This window comes from Poromitra crassiceps (genome assembly GCF_964638095.1).
Source record: "Poromitra crassiceps genome assembly, chromosome: 10".
Classification (NCBI taxonomy): Eukaryota; Metazoa; Chordata; class Actinopteri; order Beryciformes; family Melamphaidae; genus Poromitra; species Poromitra crassiceps.
In genome coordinates, this window is record NC_139631.1 from 8,169,391 (window position 1) to 8,194,727 (window position 25,337).

At 46.1% G+C, this 25,337-nt stretch overlaps 2 protein-coding genes across 2 annotated transcripts in view; one reads left to right on the top strand and one right to left on the bottom strand.

Annotated features, from left to right (window-relative positions):
* The window catches only part of LOC310783821 (extracellular matrix organizing protein FRAS1-like), a gene marked incomplete at both ends in the record, with an annotated part of 130,091 nt that overhangs the window by 62,791 nt on the left and 41,963 nt on the right, over nucleotides 1-25,337 (top strand). Inside the window, 5 exons of the mRNA XM_083644720.1 lie at nucleotides 2,594-2,734; nucleotides 4,330-4,470; nucleotides 5,440-5,580; nucleotides 9,392-9,665; nucleotides 12,311-12,395. Of these exons, the coding sequence (XP_083500846.1) occupies nucleotides 2,594-2,734; nucleotides 4,330-4,470; nucleotides 5,440-5,580; nucleotides 9,392-9,665; nucleotides 12,311-12,395 (782 nt within the window). The remainder of the gene's footprint in view (nucleotides 1-2,593; nucleotides 2,735-4,329; nucleotides 4,471-5,439; nucleotides 5,581-9,391; nucleotides 9,666-12,310; nucleotides 12,396-25,337) is intronic.
* Nucleotides 23,477-25,132, bottom strand: LOC310783145 (tripartite motif-containing protein 16-like; the record flags this gene model as incomplete). The annotated part of the gene is made up of 1 exon (XM_083643937.1): nucleotides 23,477-25,132. One exon carries the CDS (start codon nucleotides 25,130-25,132, stop codon nucleotides 23,477-23,479), a length of 1,656 nt encoding a protein of 551 aa, XP_083500063.1.

Consider the following 25,337-nt stretch of genomic DNA (forward strand, 5'->3'; position numbering starts at 1 on the left):
TATAGAAACACACACTCTGCTACACTGACTCTACAGAAACACACACTCTATCACACTGACTCTACAGAAACACACACTCTGCCACACTGACTCTACAGAAACACACACTCTGCCACACTGACTCTACAGAAACACACACTCTGCCACACTGACTCTACAGAAACACACACTCTGACACACTGACTCTACAGAAACACACACTCTGACACACTGACTCTACAGAAACACACACTCTGACACTCTGACTCTACAGAAACACACACTCTGACACACTGACTCTACAGAAACACACATCACTGACTCTATAGAAACACACACTCTGACACACTGACTCTACAGAAACACACACTCTGACACACTGACTCTACAGAAACACACACTCTGACACACTGACTCTACAGAAACACACACTCTGACACACTGACTCTACAGAAACACACACTCTGACACACTGACTCTATAGAAACACACACTCTGACACACTGACTCTACAGAAACACACACTCTGACACACTGACTCTACAGAAACACACACTCTGACACACTGACTCTATAGAAACACACACTCTGACACACTGACTCTACAGAAACACACACTCTGCCACACTGACTCTATAGAAACACACACTCTGACACACTGACTCTATAGAAACACACTCTCTGCCACACTGACTCTACAGAAACACACACTCTCAAAAATAACTAAAAGACTATCACAACGTGTCAAGTGCAGTCCATTATACATGTATACAATATATACACGAGTTGAGGAGTGTTCAATAGGCATTCAATTTGAATTTACATTGACTTTACAAGAATTTAGTCTGAGTTAAATCGGCGTTAAAAATTAAATATGAGTTAAATATGAGTACTCACAAATGACATGTCTATGAATATGGTTTGCATCTATTTTGCTTTGTCCTCAGCTCAGAGGAGAATGTGTAGATGGGGTTTAGGCTGAGCAGGTAGCAGCCAGACTGTGTTGTAAGACATTTCATGTGAGGCATGCTTCTTAGAAATGTAACCTTGAACTATCCATCAGTGATTTGAGGCAGCGTAATGAGACCCCCCCCTCTTCCCCCGGAGCCAGAACCCACACTGAGACTTCCCACGTCCATTACGGGATTAGCATCTAAGCTAACTGCTAGTGGCGGTTATGCGGTTTGATTCCCCGCGGGAGAGACAGCTAGCGAGGTGACTGGGCTCTGTGTTTACCCCACAGCTAGCCGAGCCGCTACCTGGATCAGCCACTGAACCTGGGATGAACCCCAGCCTTACAGAACCTCATGGAGAGAAAGCCACTGAACCTGGGATGAACCCCAGCCTTACAGAACCTCATGGAGAGAACGCCTTTAGTCAACCTGACAGCACTTCCATACATAGGAAGAAAAAGCCAGCACTCAAAAAGTCCTTTTCAATATTTAATTTACCTCAGTCAGGAGCAGTACAACACATACATGTTTCGGCACTAGGCCTTCCTCAGCACTTCCATACATCTCTTAGTTACAACAAACAATATACGCTAAGTTAACTCTTGGCTCCCTTTGGGTCTTTGTAGAACCGTGAGGAACCTTGAGGTTCTATAGTGCACAGCAGCAGCATGTTGTTGTTGTTGTTGTTTGTGCCTGAGAAGGTAACATGATGCGACGGACCAGAGGAGAATCAGAACAGAAGGCTGGAGGACAGACAGAGGAGCTGTGTAACGAGTTTGAAATGAGCGTTTGAAGCATGAAGCTCTGACAGCAGGACAGCACGGTCATGGAAGACAGTTTGTCCTCTGACAGCAGGACAGCACGGTCATGGAAGACGGTTTGTCCTCTGACAGCAGGACAGCACGGTCATGGAAGACAGTTTGTCCTCTGACAGCAGGACAGCACGGTCATGGAAGACAGTTTGTCCTCTGACAGCAGGACAGCACGGTCATGGAAGACGGTTTGTCCTCTGACAGCAGGACAGCACTGTCGTGGAGGACAGTTTGTCTTCTGACAGCAGGACAGCACTGTCGTGGAAGACAGTTTGTCCTCTGGAAGACAGTTTGTCCTCTGACAGCAGGACAGCACTGTCGTGGAAGACAGTTTGTCCTCTGACAGCAGGACAGCACTGTCGTGGAAGACAGTTTGTCCTCTGGAAGACAGTTTGTCCTCTGACAGCAGGACAGCACTGTCGTGGAGGACAGTTTGTCCTTTTCAAGTTGCCTTGGGACTCTGCTGATCTCGCCCCCGTTTCCAGGATAATCTATTTGGAACAGGGGTAGAGGTTGCAATTGAGATTCATCACACACACACACACACACACACACACACACACACACACTCCCTTCACCCTCAGTATCAGTGCATCACTGAAACAGGTGTTACAGAGTCTCACCTCTCCTTTGCTTCCATCCATTCTTAGAGTTTGGTGAGAACCTCACCTCTCTCTTTCTCTCTCTCTCTCTCTCTCTCTCTCTGTGTCTCTCTCTCTGCCTCTCTCTCTCCCTCTCTCTGTCTGTCTGTCTGTCTCTCTGCCTCTCTCCCTCCCTCTCTCTCTGTCATGCTCTCATCATTGGCTCTGCTCTCTCTAAACCCTCTCTCTCTCCTCCTCCTCCTTGCAGAGTGTGACTGGAGCTGTAACGCCTGTAAGGGCCCCCTGCGCAGCGACTGCCTGCAGTGCATGGAGGGACACGTCCTGCAGGATGGAGTGTGCACCCAAGGGTGCTCCGCCGGCTCCTATCAGGACGGAGACAGATGCCTCGGTCAGTCCCACAACATGCCACATCTCACACAGAGGCAGCCATGACAGAAGCAACATGACACATCTCACACAGAGGCAGCCATGACAGAAGCAACATGTCACATCTCACACAGAGGCAGCCATGACAGAAGCAACATGCCACATCTCACACAGAGGCAGCCATGACAGAAGCAACATGCTACATCTCACACAGAGGCAGCCATGACAGAAGCAACATGCCACATCTCACACAGAGGCAGCCATGACAGAAGCAACATGCCACATCTCACACAGAGGCAGCCATGACAGAAGCAACATGTCACATCTCACACAGAGGCAGCCATGACAGAAGCAACATGTCACATCTCACACAGAGGCAGCCATGACAGAAGCAACATGCCACATCTCACACAGAGGCAGCCATGACAGAAGCAATCTTCATCCATGTCTCCTGCATATATCCTCTGTTATCACTTAAAGGGACAGCTCACCCTAAAATCCAAAATACATATTTTTCCTCCCACCTGTAGTGCTATTTATCCATCTATATCGTTTTGGGATAGTTGCCTGAGTTTTGGAGATATCAGCCACAGAGATGTCTGCCTTCTCTTGAATACAATGGAACTGGATGGCACTTGGCTTGTGGTGCTCGAAGCACCAGAAACATACATTTGAAAAACTCAACAGCATTGTCTCTTTCCAGAAATCATGAAACTACTTACTCAAGATAATGCACAGACTTTGTTGTGAGCAGTTTCATGTAGGAACTATTTTCTTTTGCGGTCTCATGTAGGAACTAGCTAGCAGCTAGCGGGTGTAGTTTGGTCAAAAGAAAATAGTTCCTCCATGAAACTGCTCATAACAAGGTCTGTGGATTATCTTGAGTAACCGGGTCATGATTTCTGGAAAGAGACATTGCTGTTGAGTTTTTAAAATGTATTTCTTTGGCACTTTGAGCACCACAAGCCGAGTACCATCCAGTTCCATTGTATTGGAGAGAAGGCAGAAACTCTGTGGCCGATATCTTCACAACTCAGGCAACTAACACAAAACGATAATATGGATATATGGATATGGATAAATAGCCCTACAGGTGAGAGGGAATATATGTATTTTGGATTTTAGGGTGAGCTGTTGCTTTAATACTAGGGATGCACGCCAATACGATAAAGCGATAATTATTTCACATTTTTGTATTTAAAAAAATAAGTTCTTAACCTGTATTTTATCTCTCATATCATCAACGAATGACAGTTTGAAGGGCTCTATCTGTCTGTTTAATGGTTTCCTTGTGTGTCTGTGTATGCGTGTGTCTGTGTATGCATGTGTCTGTGTCTGTGTCTCTGTGTGTGTGTGTGTGTGTGTGCGCCTGTGTGTGTGTGCGCGTGTGTGTGTGTGTGTGTGTGTGTGTGTGTGTGTGTGTGCGTGCGTGCGTGCGTGCGTGTGCGCGCACGTGTGTGCGTGCGTGTGTGTGTGTGTGTGTGCGCGTGCGTGCGTGTGTGTGTGTGTGCGTGCGTGCGTGCGTGTGCGCGCACGTGTGTGCGTGCGTGTGCGTGCGTGTGTGTGCGTGTGTGCGCGTGCGTGCGTCTGTGTCTGTGTGTCCTCTCCTGGCACCAGGCTGTGATGAGCACTGTGCGGAGTGCCAGGGGCCCGGTCGGTGTGTGCGCTGCCATGCTCCCCGGCGCCCCCTGCAGGGCCAGTGTGTGCTCGACTGCGGCAGGAACTTCTTCTTGGACGAGGCCTCGCAAGTCTGCAAACGTAAGACTGAAGATGTCGTGTCTCTTTAACATCTGAGCAACAGGAACCATGTGTTTGGGTGGAACAGTCAATTAGAGGATTTAGTTTAGCATCGGTACTAAATGCATTCTTGTTCATTTGCTTCATCATGACATGAAAACTTGAGTTACTGAAGCTATTTATTGTCAAATAATTGCTGCAGTGATACTCAAACCTTTTTCATATCAAGGGCCACACATTTACTAGAGCCACAGACCCCTATTTGAGGAATGTTGATGCTAGAATGGACCGGCCGGAGGGACATAACCCCACCTCTGACCCTAACCTCAACCAATCATCACTCCCCATGCCTAAACCCAATCCCTAAACCCATCCAATCGTCACTCATCATGGCACCTCCAGCCGCGCCATTCTAGCATCGGCCTTTGACGAGTCCCTCTGACCCAAATATGAGAATATTTGTATTCTTAGATATAACTTTTGTCCAGAATCCCATGACTGTCTGTATTGTAGGTAGAGAGATAACAGACTGTCTATATTGTCGGTAGAGAGATAACAGACTGTCTGTATTGTAGGTAGAGAGACTGTCTGTATTGTAGGTAGAGAGATAAGAGATAAGATTAACAATTCATCAATTTGCTGGGGACCCCACGGAACCCTCTCAAGGACCCCAGGTGGTCCCTGGACCCCACATTCAGAATCACTGAAATACAGTATAGAACCAGGTTTTAGATGTTCTTGACACACCTCCAGTGTGTCAAGAACATATTAGTTCTATAGTAGAACATTCCATAGTAGAACATGACGGGACAACGAAGCAGACTGAAGTTAAACGTGTATATTTATTTCCTGTGAACCCGTGTCTCCTGCAGCCTGCTCGTCAGACTGAAGTCAAACCTGTATATTTCCTGTGAACCCGTGTCTCCTGCAGCCTGCTCGTCAGACTGAAGTCAAACCTGTATATTTCCTGTGAACACGTGTCTCCTGCAGCCTGCTCGTCAGACTGCGTGCTGTGTGAGGGGGTGGGCCTCTGCACGGCGTGTCGAGACCACGCCTACCTGATGGAGGGCTACTGCACCCCCGACTGTGGCCACGGCTTCTACGCCCACAAGAAGACCAGGACCTGCCACGGTAAACACACCATGATGATCTGCTGTAGGCTTAAAGGACACCAAGTCAGAGGTTTACTGCACACCACTGTTATACAGACTGTTATACAGACTGTTGTAGGAGCAGCTGTTAGTTTTGAAGCAGTCTGCCTGTTCTCCTCTGACCTCTCTCTTTATCAGCAAGCTGTTTCCTCTCTAAACTCTACAGACTGTAGTGTGAAAATCCCAGGAGGGCAGCTCCAAGTCTCTTAGGCCAGAGGTTCTCAAATGTTTTTCAGCCAAGGACCCCTTAGAAGATAGAAAATATACCGGGGACCCCCTCATTCTGTGATTTGTGATTTTGGGCTAAGCTTAATGGTTTCCATGGTAACGTGCTTGACTTTTAAATTGATAGATTTGTTAGATTAGAATGGAATCCGTGAACCTTTTTAGATTTTCAGCATACAATATTTCCGCTGAACTATGAAAAAAAGTTTTTTTTTTTTCTTCCTGAAAACTTTTCGCGGACCCCTTGGCAAAGTTCCACGGACCCCCATTTGAGAACCACTTTCTTAGGCCGCTTTCACACTGGCGCCCCGGTACCGTTCACGAGCACACTCGTCCCCAAATTGAGCCCAGGTCCGGAGCGTTTGATGAGTGTGAACGTTGTGTTCCGCGCCCGGGCACAGAACGGGGAACCGTGACAGGGTCCACTTGAAAAGGTGGTCTGTGGTACTCTAAGGCCTACAAAATAACCCTACAGCCGGAGGCTGTGCACTGCAGGTGGTTGAGGGTTGTTGACTCATGGATGACCTGGACAGGTGCTGAGACGTCTGGCTTTCAGAACTCACTCTCTGGTCCAGACTGTGTTTTCAAACAAGACTTTCCAAAGTTCTCTCAACTTCTATCAATACTGTTGCAATTCCTATTGGTCACTGATAGAGATCAATAGAGATAATATAACAGACATCAGACATCTCCCCTCACAGCTTACCTGACTCCGATTTATCACCATAATAGTTCCACTTTTTCCTGCCTGCTGCTTGTTGGACTGACTGTTGCTGATAAGATGAGTTTGGAAATTGGAAAAGGATGTTTTGCTGTATTTCCAGCTGTCAGACGTGCGGCAGCATTAAGACTCAGAGGCAGGCAGAGTCTCTGCTCACAAAGATAATTGCTTCTGCTGTGTAACATTCAGCCTGTCTGCAGCGTGGAGGACAGGATCCATTCACCAAGGGAGACTTCCAACGTTCTTCTCCCCCTTTTGATCTGGTTAATTTTCAGGAGATGCTGGTGGTTTGTGAGATGACTTATGGAATGTGACAAAACATCTTTCTAATAGAGAAATACACTCAGCGTGCACTTTATTACGAACATCTGTACACCTGCTTATTCGTGCAATTATCCCGGAGGCGGAGTCACTTTGGTAGCCGGGTGACATTGAGCTCAAAGCTGATGTCTGTGCAGTATTACTAGCCTGTGGTGTTCCTACTGTAATAAAGTGTCTATCTGAAATGCTTTCTCCTTATGAAATATAGATTTTCCAGCTTGAGGCTTGGACTAATCTACAAGGTAATCAAATGAAATAGCCCGAGAAGAAACCACTTTGTTTTTTATATCACGGGCCACAAAAAGGTTGAGAAGCACTGCTTTTAAATGAAAAGCTTTTTTTTCTTCTTATTTGTGAGTTTTAATTACATTACAAAGTTTGAGATGTTGGAGTGCCTCTCGGCCTTATTAGAGGAAATATAATGAGCTTACAGCACAGCCTCTCAAAAGAGCTGATCTTTGAGTTCCCCCCTAACGAAGTCAGTTCCAATTAAGACAACCTCCAAAATGCCACGCCAGGACCACGATGTAGAGAGCTCATATCTCACCGGATATGTCTCCCACGCACTCTCTCTATCTCGCTCTCTCTCTCTCTCTCTCTCTCTCTGTGTGTGTCTGTCTCTCTCTCTCTGTGTGTCTCTGTCTCGCTCTCTCTCTCTCTCTGTGTCTCTCTGTCTCTCTCTCTCTCTCTGTCTCTCTCTGTCTCTCTGTCTCTCTCTCTCTGTGTCTCTCTGTCTCGCTCTCTCTCTGTGTCTCTCTGTCTCGCTCTCTCTCTCTCTCTCTCTCTCTCTCTCTGTGTGTCTGTCTCTCTCTCTCTGTGTGTCTCTGTCTCGCTCTCTCTCTCTCTCTGTGTGTCTCTCTCTGTCTCTGTCTCTCTCTCTCTCTCTCTGTCTCTCTGTCTCGCTCTCGCTCTCTGTGTCTCTCTGTCTCGCTCTCTCTCTCTCTCTCTGTGTCTCTCTGTCTCGCTCTCTCTCTCTCTCTCTGTCTCTCTGTCTCGCTCTCTCTCTCTCTCTCTGTGTCTCTCTGTCTTGCTCTCTCTCTCCCTTTCATAGCCTTCTCTCATCCCTTCCACCCACACAAAAATAAAAGGCCTCATATTAAATTTTAATTTTGGTTCAGCTTTACTTTGAATACCAAGAGTTTCACTTTGCTGCAGTAATAAAATGAGACGGTGACCGATTCCTCGTGTTCAGTGACGTGTTCACCTTTTTCACAGCCTCTATTTTGTGTCTAAAAGGGCAGGAAGTAACACAGGTGCAACCAAAACATTAACGAGGGCCCCCGACACTGGAACACCTAAATGGATTGGAAGTTGGAAACCCTCGTTCATGTTTTGCTTGCACCTGACCCGTGTTACTTCCTGCCTTTTAGACACAAAATGGCTGTTGTGAAAAAGGTCAACGAAGAACTGGAAAACATGGGGGGGAAACATGGGGGGGGGGGGGATGCCATGAACTGAGTACTTTCACCAAACTTTTATTTTATTGACATAACTTAAAGTTCACAGGAAGTTTGACCCTCATGCATTTTCACTCTTATCATAATGCACTGAAACGTTTAGTAATCATCACGCCTGCTTTAATCAACATAATCGCACATCATGTTCCCTAATTATTCATTTGCAAGTGTCTATTTTCATAGAGTCCCATTTGCAGTTTCAGATCCCTACTTAATAGGCTGATTGGAACAGATGTTTATTTAAATTTGGATTTGTGAAGCCAGATAGCCTGTCTCTCTCTTTTTATTTCTACACTATTTCTTCTTTACACATACTCATGTTGCAGTGGTCGGTTTCGTATTCTTTGATGCTCCCAGTTTGCTTTATTTCAATTATATTTTGATTATATTCTGTGCTGTGTCCTGTTACTCTTTGCTGTTTACTGTTTACAAGAACTTCATTTCCCTACAGACATCATTAAGGTTTCACACTGTCTCTACTTTCTTTTTCTTTTTCTTTTTTGATACATGTTTATCTGGCCTCATCCTCCTCTTCCTCCCATTTTCTCCAAAATTGTACTTGTCCAATTGCCCCCTGCTGTCCCAGTCGTTGCTCCACCCCCTCTGCTGATCTGGCTTGTAGAGTTGTAGACTAGCACCATGCTTCCTCTGATACATGCGCAGTCGCCAGCCACTTCTTTTCACCTGACAGTGAGGAGCTTTACCGGCAGGGCATATAGAGGATCACGCTATTTCCCCCCCCCCGGTTCTCTTCCTCATAAACAGTTGCCCCAACAGACCAGAGGAGGCGCTAGTGCAGCGACCAGGACACATACCCTTAATCTGGCTTCCCACCTGCAGACACGGCCAATGCTGCCCGACCAAGCCGGAGGTAACACGGGGGCTCGAACCTGTGACCCTCATGTTGGTAGGCAGGGAATCTACCCCTGCACTGCCACACATTTTATTAAATGCAACCTGTAACGTGTCACGTTGCCGTAAAGTGGTCACCCGATACGATATCGCTGCATCTCTACTGAAGATGATTCATGTTTGATTGTATCTTCTCTCCTCCCTCCTCCTCCCAGCGAACTCCCACCCGCCCACCCTGCGGGTCAACGGTTCCCTCCTGGTTCCGCTGGGCGGTTCTGCCCCGCTGCCCCCCGTCCTGCTGCGGGCACAGGACCCCGACAGCCCCCCCGAGCGGCTGCTCTTCCAGCTGCTGCAGGCTCCAGAGAACGGCCGTCTGGTTGTGTTCAGAGGGGGCGAGGAGGGCAGGGAGCTGGCCCGCGATGACAGCTTCTCCTGGGCCGAGCTGAGGGCCGGCCGGGTCCGCTTCACACACCACAGAGACAAAGCCAGGTGAGTGCTGTTAAAAAAACCATTCATATTATGTTGTATTTCTGCCTCCGTTTGTTGTTTTGTGGTGTGTTCTTCTTCTTTCCATGCATAACTGGCATTGGCAGAGCATTGACTGTATAAAAGATGGACATCACGTCACGACCGCTCCCAAAAAGTGAAGACAAAACATCTCAATCGCCCCCCTGGTGGCTGGCTGCAGTATAGGTCATAAATCCGACCGCCTCCATGTTAGCGGATGGGGCATGAACCAAACTAAAGAAATCACTAGAGTTGTACCGATACCAGTATCGGAAATGCCTCCAATACTGCCTATAATGCTGGATCGGTTATTGACAAGTATGTGAGTCGATGCACCGATCCGATACCACATCATTTATTAGTTCAGGGGAAAAAAGTAGTTTCACCCGGATAAAACGTCCATTTTCCAAAGGGTTTGAACCTGAGCCAGACCAGGATGCCTCTCCCTGTGACACTGCTGTGAGCCAGACCAGGATGCCTCTCCCTGTGACACTGCTGTGAGCCTGATGTATTAACACAAGTCCTCCTGACTCAGCTGGCCGCGCCCCAACATGGCGGCACGCCCAGTGAATTATGGTCCACTGCCCGCTTTTGCCCATTACATTAATTGGGACAATGAAATATAAAACTGCAAATTAAATCTACATGTTACAGTTGATTTTTCTCAATTACGACCAAGGTGATAAACTTGCCTCAGATGTACTGTATTGTATGTGTGTGTGTGCTTGGGGGCGGCCTAGCGGCTCGAGACAGCGTCCTGCAAACAAATGGTCGTAGGTTCGATCCCCACAAGAGTAGAATTTGGGTTAGAAGACGATCGGCTGAGTGGAAAGTGCTTTCTGAATACGTCCTGTAGCTCGCTCTCCATATCATTTTCCCAAACCGCCTTTTTTTGGAGCTATTTTGACAGTTTGGACAGTTTGTTGCAGCGAGAGGCCGTGGAGCTCAGCTGCTTCTGCAACTGACAGCTGACTGGAGACGAGTCTGTCTGTGGGCCCGAGCTCTACAAAGACTCCTATACGTCCCCAAAAAGATGTCCGAACGTCTCCTGTGAGAGTGGCAGCTGCAGGGCCATTGTGAAATGGGCCGGGTCAGCGAGGAAGCGGACAAGAGAAAAACGGACCCAACTCATTTCAGTCTTCAAAGGGTCGTTTTGGGCCTCGTTATTGCTGTGGAAATTGCTTCAGCAGCAGGTGGCAAATGCCATCGCGGAGACACGCTCTGAATTTAGTGTGTGGAGTCGCGTATGTTGTCCCTGAGACTGACAGACACACACGCACACACACAGATACACGCACACACACACACACACGCACACGCACACACACACAGACACACAGACACGCACACACACACACAGACACACACGCACACACACACACACACACGCACGCACGCACGCACACACACACACACACACACACACACTTTTTTTCTCCAGCCTTCATTAAAAAAAATCCGCTCATCTATAATGAATCCAACAAATATAGCCGTCACATTTATAACCTGCGCATAAAATGAGGTTTAGAAGCAGCATAACATTCTCTTTTCCCCGGGAATATATTCCTTATGTTACTTTAATAAGCTGTCCAATGCATCTTTAATGGGCTGCCATTGTTCCAGCAGTAACAAATAGCACAACGCTGTGACACATTTAGGTTTTGCTGCCAGAAATTGTAATTCAGAAAGTTTTTATTGTTTTTGAATGGTGCTGTGAGAGAGGCGTTACGCCAAAGAGGAATCTCAAAGGGAAGACGGTTGAGGATGAACAGCAGGCGATGCCGGTTATATTAGAGACGTGACAGATGGTTCGATGCCTGCTGGGAAATGCCCCTCGAGCAAGGCAGCAACCCCCCCCCCCCCCCCAGTCACACCACTGGAGCTGCTCTGTGTTGAGCAGGAGAAGACTGAGGCTGTACTGGAGCTGCTCTGTGTTGAGCAGGAGAAGACTGAGGCTGTACTGGGAGATGTGAGGAACTGTGGCAATGTGGCACAGGACAGAGCTGAGAGAAGGCTTAATACTTACTGTCAACATTCTCTGCTGAAATAAATGCTATGTGTAGCATTTTCAATCAATCAATCGATCGATCAATCAATTTATTTAAATGGCACCTTTTGTGCAAGAATGCAATATGAAGTGCTTCACAAAATAATTTGATAAACACAAGACAGACATACAATACAATAATGGAATCAGAATGCTATATTAATAGTAATAACAATAAGAAATAAAATAGATACAAATGTCATTAAAAGTCATGTATACGTTTATGAGCTGAGACGCCGATGCGTCACATGTGTGTGTGAGGCCTAATGACTAATGACTACACAGCAGGCTAGCCTCACTGGACTCATTTTCCCAGAAACCCCCAGGGCTACCTGAGGCTGTTTCTGGCTCAGAGAGAGAGAGAGCACTGCAATAGACTCTAACCTCGCTCGACCAAGGCATTTGGGTGCATTTTGAAGTATTTTGAAGCTTGTTTCATTCATTCACTTTCTTGTGTGTGTGTGTGTGTGTGCGTGTGCGTGTGCGTGTGTGTGTGCGTGTGCGTGTGCGTGTGCGTGTGCGTGTGCGTGTGCGTGTGCGTGCGTGTGCGTGTGCGTGTGTGTGTGTGTGTGTGTTACAGGAGTGGTCAGTTCACGTTGCGTGTCGCAGACCCCCAGCTCTTCTCTCAGCCAGAGACGGTTCATGTTCAGGCCGTGTCCATGCAGGTACTACACACAGGCACACACACACACACACCCACACACACTCACACTCACACAGACGCACACACACACACACACACGCACGCACGCACACACACACACACACACACACACACACACACACACACACAGACACACAGACAGGTGTGTCTGGTGAATCTAACGGCTCACTGGTGGGTTGCGAAGGTATTGCAAGTGGGCCACCAAATCATTTGCAAAACATTACGATTTTAGTAAAAAAAATATATATATATATTATTATGTATGAGAATGTATTTCTCCATAGTTGAACAATACCATTATTACATTTTTAATCAATTATTCATTAATTCGCCTATTGCAGACAGCTGTAGAGTCTACACCAGCATGTAGACCAGTAGAGCAATTCTAGAATGTATAACAAATTCAACTAATGATTTTCCCCCCAGCCATGTAATTGTATCATTTGTTAAATTTTTTGTGGTTTTCTACGCTTCTTCTGAAGAGAGATAGGAGGGGGGAAACAGTGAGAGAGAGCGAGACAGAGAGGAAGAGATGAGACAGAGAGAGACAGACAGACAGAGAGGGAGAGATGACACAGAGAGAGAGACAGACAGACAGACAGAGAGGGACAGATGAGACAGAGAGAGAGAGAGACAGACAGACAGAGAGAGAGACAGACAGACAGAGAGGGAGAGATGAGACAGAGAGAGAGACAGACAGAGAGGGAGAGATGAGACATAGAGAGAGAGAGCGGGAGAGATGAGACAGAGAGGGAGAGATGAGACAGAGAGAGAGACAGACAGACAGAGAGGGAGAGATGAGACAGAGAGACAGACAGAGAGGGACAGATGAGACAGAGAGAGAGAGACAGACAGAGGGAGAGATGACACAGAGAGAGAGACAGACAGAGAGGGACAGATGAGACAGAGAGAGAGAGACAGACAGAGGGAGAGATGAGACAGAGAGAGAGAGAGAGACAGACAGAGAGGGAGAGATGAGACAGAGAGAGAGAGACAGAGAGGGAGAGATGAGACAGAGAGAGAGACAGACAGACAGAGAGGGAGAGATGAGACAGAGAGACAGACAGAGAGGGAGAGATGAGACAGAGAGAGAGACAGACAGAGAGAGAGAGACAGGCAGAGGGAGAGATGAGACAGAGAGAGAGAGAGAGAGAGAGACAGACAGAGAGGGAGAGATGAGACAGAGAGAGAGAGACAGAGAGGGAGAGATGAGACAGAGAGAGGAAGACAGATGCTGAAGCACTTTGGCTTTCGTCTGGCAGTACGAGCAGATAAGACACACGCCGAGAAAACCATGAATTCAATTATGTCCCAAAGATTGTCTGTCGCAGATCTGTACCATTTATCTCTGCCCTGAAGCGTGGACTTCAGAGACTACTGTAACACATATATGAAGTGTTACTTCAGAGACTACTGTAACACACGTATGAAGCTTGGACTTCAGAGACTACTGTAACACACGTATGAAGCTTGGACTTCAGAGACTACTGTAACACACGTATGAAGCTTGGACTTCAGAGACTACTGGAACACACGTATGAAGATTGGACTTCAGAGACTACTGTAACACATATGAAGCTTGGACTTCAGAGACTACTGTAACACACATATGAAGCTTGGACTTCAGAGACTACTGTAACATATGTTTTGTAAAGCTTGGTCTTCAGAGACTACTGTAACACATATGAAGCTTGGACTTCAGAGACTACTGTAACATATGTTTCTAAAGCTTGTACTTCAGAGACTACTGTAACACACGTATGAAGCTTGGACTTCAGAGACTACTGTAACGTATGTTTCTAAAGCTTGGACTTCAGAGACTACTGTATCACATGTAGGAAGCTTGGACTTCAGAGACTACTGTAACACATGTAGGAAGCTTGGACGTCAGAGACTACTGTAACGTATGTTTCTAAAGCTTGGACTTCAGAGACTACTGTAACACATATGTTTCTAAAACTTGGACTTCAGAGACTACTGTAACACATATGTTTCTAAAGCTTGGACTTCAGAGACCACTGTAACTGTAACACATATGTTTCTACAGCTTGGACTTCAGAGACTACTGTAACACATATGTTTCTAAAGCTTGGACTTCAGAGACTACTGTAACACATATGTTTCTAAAGCTTGGACTTCCGAGACTACTGTAACACATATGTTTCTAAAGCTTGGACTTCAGAGACTACTGTAACACATATGTTTCTAAAGCTTGGACTTCAGAGACTACTGTAACACATATGTTTCTACAGCTTGGACTTCAGAGACTACTGTAACACGTATGTTTCTAAAGCTTGGACTTCAGAGACTACTGTAACACATATGTTTCTAAAGCTTGGACTTCAGAGACTACTGTAACATGTATGTTTCTAAAGCTTGGACTTCAGAGACTACTGTAACATGTATGTTTCAAAAGCTGGGACTTCAGAGGAATTAACATGAGTAGATCGATGAGTAGATCGAATTTCAGTCCCAGGATTTTCTTTGTTTGACTACAACCCTATTAACTCATTCACCGCCAGTTTAGGACTGCCAATATTTAGCACAGGCCAAAGATTTTCATAATTGTTGGTCATCTTTCAAGACCCACAGTAAATTATCTATTAGCACCAGAGTGATTTGCAATACCTCAAAATGAAGATGTACGTCTCTGGGTTCACCAGGAAAAAAAAAGTGAGCTTTTAGCATGTTCTGTACTCTACTTATAGCCATTTATATACACCCTGTTTTCACCCAAAATGTCTCTCTGAGAAAAGAAATTGCAGAAAATGGCATTTATGTACAGCACACAATATCATGCAGAACTCGCTCTCAATTCTTTTATTTTGAACTGTATTGACATCAGACATGTAAATATTATTTATTATGACACAAATGACAAAAAAAAAAAATATATATATATATATATATATATGAAGTGCTTTTTTTACATTCAACAATACAGTTTGCTCAGTGTGAGTGAGTGTACAGACAGACACACAGACAGACAGACAGACAGACACACAGACACAGACACAGACACACACACACACACACACACACACACACACACACACACACACACAGAGAGAGAGAGTTCTGTCCACAGCTGCCTGCAGCTAGATCGCACCTCCTTCCCCCTCCTTCCCCATCAGCGTTTTGCCTCCTCTGCTGCTCGTTTTCCTCCTCTCGTTCGGGCTGGGAGTGGGACGAATGCTGCGACACGAGTCACACGACACAGGAACGGGTCTGCGGCTTGGCTTTGGGACCAGGCGCTGCTGGAACCGGATCGATCATGTTCGTCACGGGTTTGACTAGGCAATCCAGGTTCGCCCTGCAGCAAGGCAGCAGTGCAGCGCGCCGAGAGGCGTTTCAATGGCGTTTTTTCCTCTGTACAAGGAAGCGCGTTTCTCTGTTTTTCCTCTTTTCCTCCTTCCTCGTTTCAAACAACAGCTGCGGTATGTGTTTGATAACGTGCTGTCGGCTACCCTTTGAGGATAGGGACCAGATGACATGTCAGAGGCTGGGTAAGTGTTTCAACTACGCGCTGCACTCATAAAAACAAAAACACGTCAAACACGTCTTTGGCGTGGATGGCTATTTCTGATAAGACGTCAAAGACGTCTTTGGCGGTGAATGAGTTAAGTATTATTTTTTCAATCTGGCCTTAGTCTTTTACAATATCATAAACAAGCAACAAATTAACATAGAGACACTGCAAAACGCGTCATCATTCAGAAGCCACGCCCAAGACGGGGGAAAATACAAGGAAGCACTGCCTGACGACTGCAGCTGGCAAAACAAACCGCGGCTAACCGGGGCGAACGGAGGAACTCTCATCAGATATAAATAGTTTTGCTGGGTTTTACAGGGATTCTGACAGTTTTCTTTTTAGATAATGTCAAAAGATTATTTCAGTACACTTCCTCCAACGGAGAGGGAAACGTACATCGAGAAAATGAACTCAGTTGGCCTGGAGCAGTGTCCCTTTTCATTGCCCAAACAACGCTGGATAAACAATCCCACACAGTGGCGTGAAGTGAAATACTATGACGTGAGCTTTTAGGCATGTTTTAATTAATGAAAATAACACTGGTGTAACATCAGACAGATGGCATCAGACACGCTGGCGTTCTCCTATGTCACGTAGTTGCACACAAAGATCATATATATGGAAGATGAACACTCCAACTTACTTCCTTGACAGCTAAATCCACATTTTCTTCTCGCGAATGCTCAATGGCTTCCTTGTTTTGCTCGGGAGTACAAAAAAACTTTAATTGGCGATTTTTTACATTTGTTGTGTGCGCAGCCCCACCACACAACAGCTTTTGACGCTGGTGAATGGGACTGAACGGAGCGATTTCCCCCATGATGGGCGTGGCCTATTTCATGCAGTGTCTCTATCGCTGAACACAAAAGACCACATACAAAAAGATTATTTTTCTTTCTATGTTGTCTTTTTATTTTCTTCCTGCTTCCAAATCAAGCACACTCTCTCGTCTGGTCTCTCTCTCTGCTCTAAAATCAAGCTCTTCCACTCAGCGCAGCCCCTAGAGCCCGGACTCCAGCACTTCTGTTGTGTTGACTAGATTTGCAGCGTGTTTCTGTTGCATTTGTTTTCAGCGTTTGTGTGTTTTTCACTTTGCCTGGTTTTTGTATCTGCAGCATGTTTGTTATGTGTTTGTATCTGCAGCATGTTTGCTATGTGTTTGTATCTGCAGCATGCTTGCTATGTGTTTGTATCTGCAGCATGTTTGCTATGTGTTTGTATCTGCAGCATGTTTGCTATGTGTTTGTATCTGCAGCATGCTTGCTATGTGTTTGTATCTGCAGCATGTTTGTTATGTGTTTGTATCTGCAGCATGTTTGCTATGTGTTTGTATCTGCAGCATGCTTGCTATGTGTTTGTATCTGCAGCATGTTTGCTATGTGTTTGTATCTGCAGCATGTTTGCTATGTGTTTGTATCTGCAGCATGTTTGCTATGTGTTTGTATCTGCAGCATGTTTGCTTTGTGTTTGGGCTTTCTGGCTGGTTTTGCACATTTCACTTGTTTGTTTTAGATTTGTGTGTTTTTGAATTGGCATCATTTCTGAAGCTGCACCATGTTTCTCTGAAATATTTTGGCGGCCACTGTACTAAATGGCTTATAAGAAGCTCACGCTCAAAGAGAGAGATTACAAGAAAATCAAGATGACAAACAATATAATAATAACATTAATAGCATAACATTGCTTTTTGTGCTTTGGGGTGCCATGTGTTTTGTCAAATGGCACCCCGTGTGGCGGGAGCGGTTTTGCTTTTAGAGGCCTCTGTAACGACAGAGTGCACCGCTGTTGATTATCGTGCGTTCCTTTATCGCAAAAGAACTGGGATGTGGAGGCTAAATGACGTCACATCCGTTTTGTTAGCATTCCATTTGCAGAAAAGTTGAGCTGGGAAGTTCACTGTTCACTGGTCAGATCCACTCGCTAGCCAGGCTAGCCATTGTTAGCAATAACAGTTGATAACAAGGCATTTCGTGGCATTTTGCGCATACAAACACTGCAGCCTCATGTCCACACAGATAGGAGTAGGCCGTGCTGTGTGTACAGCTGATTTAATGAGACACAAACAAGACAGAAGTGCTAAATAGCAAAATTATACGATTATAACTACTGTTGTTGCGCGGTGCAGCCATCTTGGATTTTTTACGTCGGGGCTGCTGAGGCTCCTACCAGTTTGGAATGGGAAATACCAGCTCTGGTGACGTCACCGCCCAGCTCATGAACTTTGAACCGGTAAGATTACCAGTTCCCAGTTATAAAGGAACGCACGATTAGCTCAAGAACAACAGAAGCAACGGAGGAGAGGAGGGGAGAGGGGAGGTGAAGGGAGGAGAAGAGGAGAGGGGAGGGGAGGAGAGAGGAGGGGAGGAGAGAGGAGAGGAGAGGAGAGGAGAGAACAGGAGGAGAGGGGAGAGGAGAACAGGAGAGGAGGAGAGGGGAGAGGAGAACAGGAGAGGGGAGAACAGGAGGGGAGAGGAGAACAGGAGAGGAGGAGAGGGGGAGGAGAGGGGAGAGGAGAACAGGAGAGGGGAGAACAGGAGGGGAGAGGAGAACAGGAGAGGAGGAGAGGGGGAGGGGAACAGGAGAGGGGAGAACAGGAGAGGGGAGAACAGGAGAGGGGGAGGAGAGGGGAGGAGGAGAACAGGAGAGGGGAGAACAGGAGGGGAGAGGAGAACAGGAGAGGAGGAGAGGGGAGAACAGGAGAGGGGGAGGAGAGGGGAGGAGGAGAACAGGAGAGGGGAGAACAGGAGGGGAGAGGAGAACAGGAGAGGAGGAGAGGGGGAGGGGAACAGGAGAGGGGAGAACAGGAGAGGGGGAGAGGGGGAGGAGAGGGGAGGAGGAGAACAGGAGAGGGGAGAACAGGAGGGGAGAGGAGAACAGGAGAGGAGGAGAGGGGGAGGAGAGGGGAGGAGGAGAACAGGAGAGGGGGAGGAGAGGGGTGAGGAGAACAGGAGAGGGGAGAACAGGAGGGGGGAGGGGAGAGGAGAACAGGAGAGGGGGAGGAGAGGGGGAGGAGAGGGGAGAGGAGGAAAGGGGGAGGAGAGGGGAGGAGGAGAGAGGAGAGGCTGAGTGATTCAACCTCATTGGATGGAGCTCTGTCTGTCTGGGTGACTGACTTCCTTATCTCCAGTCTACAGGTTTCCATCATGGACCTATTATAATATGGACTGGGCATCAGACTGGTTCAGTGAAGCCGCTGCATGTTAGATCGCCGCTCTGGCGGCTGAATCCAGTATTGGGTCACAAGGCCCGCCTCCCCATGTTAGTGGATGGGAAAATCAAAACCGAAATAATCACAGTATACGTCAGATCATTTTTTTCCAAAGGTGGTTTGTATCATTTTAGATAGTCATTATCATGCTAATGCCTGTGCAAGTGGTCATTTTTCTGATCAGTTTGTTTTTAAGTAGTTATTTGACATATAAAAAGGGATAAAAATGGATGATTGACAGCTGTGGCAGCCAGTCTCAAGCCGTCATTGGCTGGACAGGCTCTTCACAGTATAGAACTAGCGTTAGTTTTACATAGACAGGACACAGTGCTGCTTTGTGCTTTCATCATGTAACGCTGCCTGGAGGTCTGGGTGGCTCTGCTGGGTGTGTGGGCCCGGGACAGAGGCTCTTAGCATGGGTAGTGGCTCCCTGGAGGTCGGGGTGGCTGTGCTGGCTACCAGACATATCAATGGACCGCAATAAAAAGAACATTGTTTTGAGAAAGGCACGCAAGGAATTAACGTTGGTTGGGGACTGAAGTAAGTTCAGAAAATATGTGTTTTAGTAGTTACTCCAGCTACGTTAGCAATAGCGTTAGCCACTTTCGCTAGTCGGCTGTTTTTCATTATTTATCGGCTTAATATTACTATAACTTAACAACCGATAACGATAGCTGGAATAACACAATAATATACACATATTTTCAGAACTTACCAGGTTGTCCAACTGCCAGGAAATGTGTTTTATAAGATGGGGCCTAGTACGCAAGCACCAGCCATGAGCTAATCGCTAACGGGTTAGCCGTTAGCGTCACATAAACAGAGGTTTTATTTTTGGTATTAAAGCAACAAACATTTCTATATGGATATCTCAGAGAAATGCTTTGACTGTGGGGCTGTTCGTTCTTCACAAGCTCCTTTCTTAGCTGTTGTAAGGATATACGGTAGTTAACTCATTGAGTTAGGGTGACCATACGTCCTCTTTTGCCCGGACATGTCCTCTTTTCACGTCCTGTCCGGGGTGTCCGGGGGGGGTTTATTAATTATTGAAAATGTCCGGGTTTTCACAGGACCATTAGGCATAACGGTGCCTGGCGCTTTAAATAGTACTTTGTTGCGTGTGACGTAATCCCTGAGAGGCTGTCTCCCTTGTGGGCGGCTCTTGTGTCACTCACAAACACAGAGAGCTGACATTGGAGCAGCACTGGCTCCCAGCCTCCTACTACAAAATGCCCCACTTACCGTCCTGGTCGGGACAAATGGGAGGCGGAGTGCACTGTGTGCAAAGCTGGCACATATGTGTCCCTTTCAAATAAAGGTGCGGGGGATCTGAAAGCTCACATGGACACAGACAAACATAAGAAAGCTGTGCGGGGGGAGAGTTCGTCTACAAAATTAACGGACCCGGGAAAACGGAGGATTTGCATTTCATACTGTGAAACACCACAACAGCTACAGGTCCATGGATTGCACTATAGTGCCTTGAAGTAATATTGATAGTATTATATTAATATTGAAGTAGCCTAATTTTTGTTTTGCTACGGTTTTATTATTTACATTATTACATTGACAATATTGTAAGAGATATTTTGTTAAAATATTTTCTAATACAGAAGAGGTATATTATTTATAACATTATTTCATATTTTTGTATTTATTTTTCCAGTAAGACTTGAAAAGAGTCTTTTTTTTGTATTATAGGCTATATAATAAAGTATCTCGAGGCGGAGCCGAGTGTCCTCTTTTTGGAAATCAAAATATGGTCACCCTACATTGAGTGCCAGCCACTTTTGGAGAACGGACGCTCCCAGTGCCAGAGTTTCAGAGCGTTTTCAGTGATTTCTCGAGGCCCACAGAATATTGTGTGATATTACTATGTAAACACCGAACACGCAAAAAGAACAAGGAGACTCTATTGTATCATCAGCAAAAAAAAGTTTATTGATACCATTTTCCGTTCTTTAGTTATCAGCCGGAGAACATAGGTCAAAAACAGCAAATACAGGCATTTCTATCTAGAAGCTGAGATATTCAGCCTTTTGTGAAATGCAGCATTTCAAGCACATTCACTGACTCTAGCTAATATTTTCTGATGTAGTGACGTGGTGTAGTTGTGTGCTGCCCTGGGTGCCCCACCCCCCTCTCCCCCCCTCAGCTACAAACTCCTCCCCACACTAGTAACACACAGCCTCACGCACCCACCGTCTATTTTCGGAGTGCTTTTTGTGCGCCGCCTCCCAGGCAGCGCGACAAGGAGCATTTCCTTGTCGCGCTGCCGGACTGCAGGGAAAGGGTTGGCACTTCGGCGTCGGGTGCTGCCTTTCCGGCGGCTAATCGTGTGAAGAAACTATGCAGACAGACAGACAGAGGCAGAGGAGCTCAGTTGTGTGCGCGGATTGACTGCTGTTGCCAGGCACCGTCAGTTGCAGCCAGAGCAATCTACATGGCTCTGGGCTGCAGCATGAGCGCTTTCTCTTTGATCAGGGGGCTTTTTCAGGCTATATTTCGGACATTTCTCTAATCTGGAGAGCACTGTCGCCACCTGATGAGTCCGTAAAATAGGTTATACAGCTTCAATAGCTACAATATTTGTACAGGACATACATAAGGCTTTGATCCACGTCCCACCGTCAAAAAAGGCAATTGACGACAATCGTCGTCTTTGGCACTCTACGTTAGTATTCGAATTGACGACAACTGTCGTCATTGGCACTCAATGAGTTAACAGAGACGAGACTAGGCAGCTAGGCTAACGTTACCACTGAGCTATATTAAATGGAATGTTACAGCAGGCTGGGAACAGCAGGAATTAAATCATAAAGTTAATCAAAATGCCACGGAAACATTAGGCTAGCTTAATCAACACAGCAGTGGATCGGATAATTTCCCCAGTGAGGTGGAGAGGAGCCTCCACTTCCGGTCCGGGCTGAGAGCACAGCAGCCCGGAGGAGAAATCTCCGACAACCAAAATCAGATTTTCGTACAGGCGTCATTTTGATAAACTGATCTCATAGTGGGACTCCTCCTGGTTACTTTTGGCGAGACAAAAAATATTACAACTTAAAGTGTTATATTTACAGAGCTAGACTGTGTATAAATACACAACGCACTGTGCGCATTCTAGAAACAGCAGCTCTACATAAGAAAGTTCAGAGGGGCGTGGAGCTCTCACAGGTTCTCAATCAAGGGCACTACTGCGCAGACTCTGGTTCAGTGATCTGGACGGAGTTTGGCTTCAATACACATACAGGGCGGAGATAGGGACGCTCTCTCCATTCATATTATAACTCAATGGTTTCCATCCCAGCCAAACTCTACAAACTCTCTGTTTAGTACAGCTTCACCCACACACAGGAAGAACTCTCCTCAAATCAGCTGCTGGACAGTTTGTTTGGAATGGACTCTTGGCCCTAGTGATGGAGCAATATATCGATATTCATATTCATATATGGCAATCCAGATTATATTATTGTCACCTTGTAATGACATTTTTCAATTGTTTACATTCTAGTTTTCTCTAGTAGCTTTGGTTGATTTCCTGAAATGAATACAGAGGCAATATTTCATTCATTCTTGATTTTCTTTATTAATTATTGCAAACATTAACTTTGTTAACACAACCAATCACTAAAGCCTGGTAAAGGTCTCTCGTTCAATCTTCCATCTACGTATTAACTTCATCCACATAATCAGTGTGTTAAACCAGTATGCCATCATCACTGTGGAGAAAAGAATGAATATTCTCCCTATTGATTATAATAATGATTACATTTGTAGTGCACTTTTCTCAAAAAAAGGTACAAGGAGCCGGGAACAAAATCAACATATTAACAACTATTCAGCTATAATAAAGGGAAGACATAGTGCTTCTCCATTAAGGCCCATGCAATGGAACAGAAACAGCAGAAAATATTACAGCAACAATAGAAATATGCAACAAATATAAGAACTATATAGACCACATGACAGTTATGTTTTCATATGAATAAACACCAATTTTGATTCGCTCTATCACTGACTGATATACAGTAATACACAGAAAAGATTGGCTCTATCACTGACTGATATACAGTAATACACAGAAAAGATTGGCTCTATCACTGACTGATATACAGTAATACACAGAAAAGGAAAGACAAAGAAAACAGCACCACCTACAGAAACTCAAACGTCATCAACAGAAAATTAAAGGATAAAGATGTCACAGTCCCGCCCACATGTTTGATTGACAGGTGCTAAGTGCAGTGTAGAAACATCACAGCAACGAGCACTAAGCAACAAAGATGGAGACTAAAAACTTAAAAAGAAGAATCTCACTCATCGCTGCTTTAATCACTCATGTCTACTTGAGCTCACACAACTCAGCTGTGTCTCCAACAAAAAGGTAAAATCCAGCATAGAGAGGCTGAGTGAATGTGGTCTGGACTCTGTGGAGGAGAGTCATGGTTTCAGAGACGTTGTAGAAGGACAGAATACCTGCTCTGTGATCCAGGTACACTCCTACTCTGGAGGACAGCGCGCCTGGGATTAGAGTCTTTATATTGTTATGTCTGAATATCTTCCCTTCTAATGACCAACTCTTGTCATTGTATCCAAATCCACATTCGTCCAAAAATCCGTCTCTGCTAATATCTTTATATGAGACGGCTATCTCTCTGTTCCCACTCGACTCCACCTCCCAGTAACTACGTCCAGTCAGAGCCTCTCTACTCAGGACCTGAGGCGAGGTAATGAATCTGTCTGGGTGACTAGGATATGACTGTGCTTTACTCACGCCTGTTGCTTTTCTGTTCCCCTCAGATAATAACAGCTCTGTGGCTGCTGTGTTTGGATCCAGTGTGATCTGACGTGAATATTGTAAGAAGTCAGCTCTGGTCTTGGGCTCTGGTTGTGGCAGTAAAACATCCTCTTCAGTCACTGTCAGTGAGATCTTAGGCCATTCCTCTGTCAGAATGTCCTGTAGTTTATCTCTGACCTCGGACACAGCTGCAGTTACATCCTCAAAGTAGCGCAGAGGACGGGTATCGATCCTGGGTGAGTCTGTAGATTGACTGAGACGTGACAGTGAGGGGTAACTGTGTAGAAAGTGGATGTGATCCTCTGTGTGTGAGAGCTGCTCCAGCTCAGTGTATTTCCTCCTCAGCTCAGTGATCTCAAGCTTCATCTTCTCCTGAAGTTCTTCAGCCTGACTCACTTCCTCTTTCTGCTGGGATCTGATCTGCTGCTTCACCTCAGAGCCTCTTTTCTTAATGAGACGGACCAGCTCAGTGAAGATCTTCTCACTGTCCTTCACTGCTTTATCAGCAGAGAGATTGATAGCCTTCACATCCTGTTGAAGCACCTTCACGTCTTTCTCTCTGTCCTGGTATCTCTTCTGGATTTTGTGCCGACTCACCCCGAGCTCTTTCTGCCTCTCGTTCCTTTCTGCTGCAGCTGAGACTGTGTCGTGGCCTTTATGTTCATCCATGGAGCAGAGAAGACAGATACACTGCTGATCAGTGCGGCAGAAAACCTTCATCACCTCGTCATGACGAGAGCAGATGTTCTCCTGAAGTTTCCCTGAGGGGTCGACCAGCTTGTGTTTCTTTAAAGGAGCTACATCATAGTGAGGCTGGAGGTGCTGCTCACAGTAAGAGGCCAGACACACCAGGCAGGACTTGAGGGCTTTCAGCTTTCTCCCAGTGCAGACATCACAGCCCACGTCTCCAGGTCCAGCATAGCAGCGATCAGGAGGAGCAGCTGCGAGTCCTGTCTTCTTCAGGTCCTCCACCAACTCTGCGAACATGGTGTTTTTCACCAGGACAGGCCTCGGTGTGAAGGTCTGTCTGCACTGGGGACAGCTGTGGATTTTCTTCTGATCGTCTGCATCCCAGCAGCTTTTAATACAGCTCATGCAGTAGCTGTGCCCACAGGGAATAGTCACCGGATCCTTGAGTAGATCCAGACAGATCGAACAGCAGAATTTTGCCTCGTCCAGTTGAAGTCCTCGCTGCGCCATTTCTCTTTTCAATGACAGTGAATGTCAGATAGTTTCACTCTCTTGTCAGCTTGTCAGCTCTGTCACGTCACAACATGATCTTTACACCCATCTATCTCTTTATCTTTTATCTTTATCTTTATTGCTTATTTGAGCAGGGACAGTACACAATAAATATATTGCACCAGAGATAGCTAAAAGCTAATTTGCATCTGTAGTCCCTGGG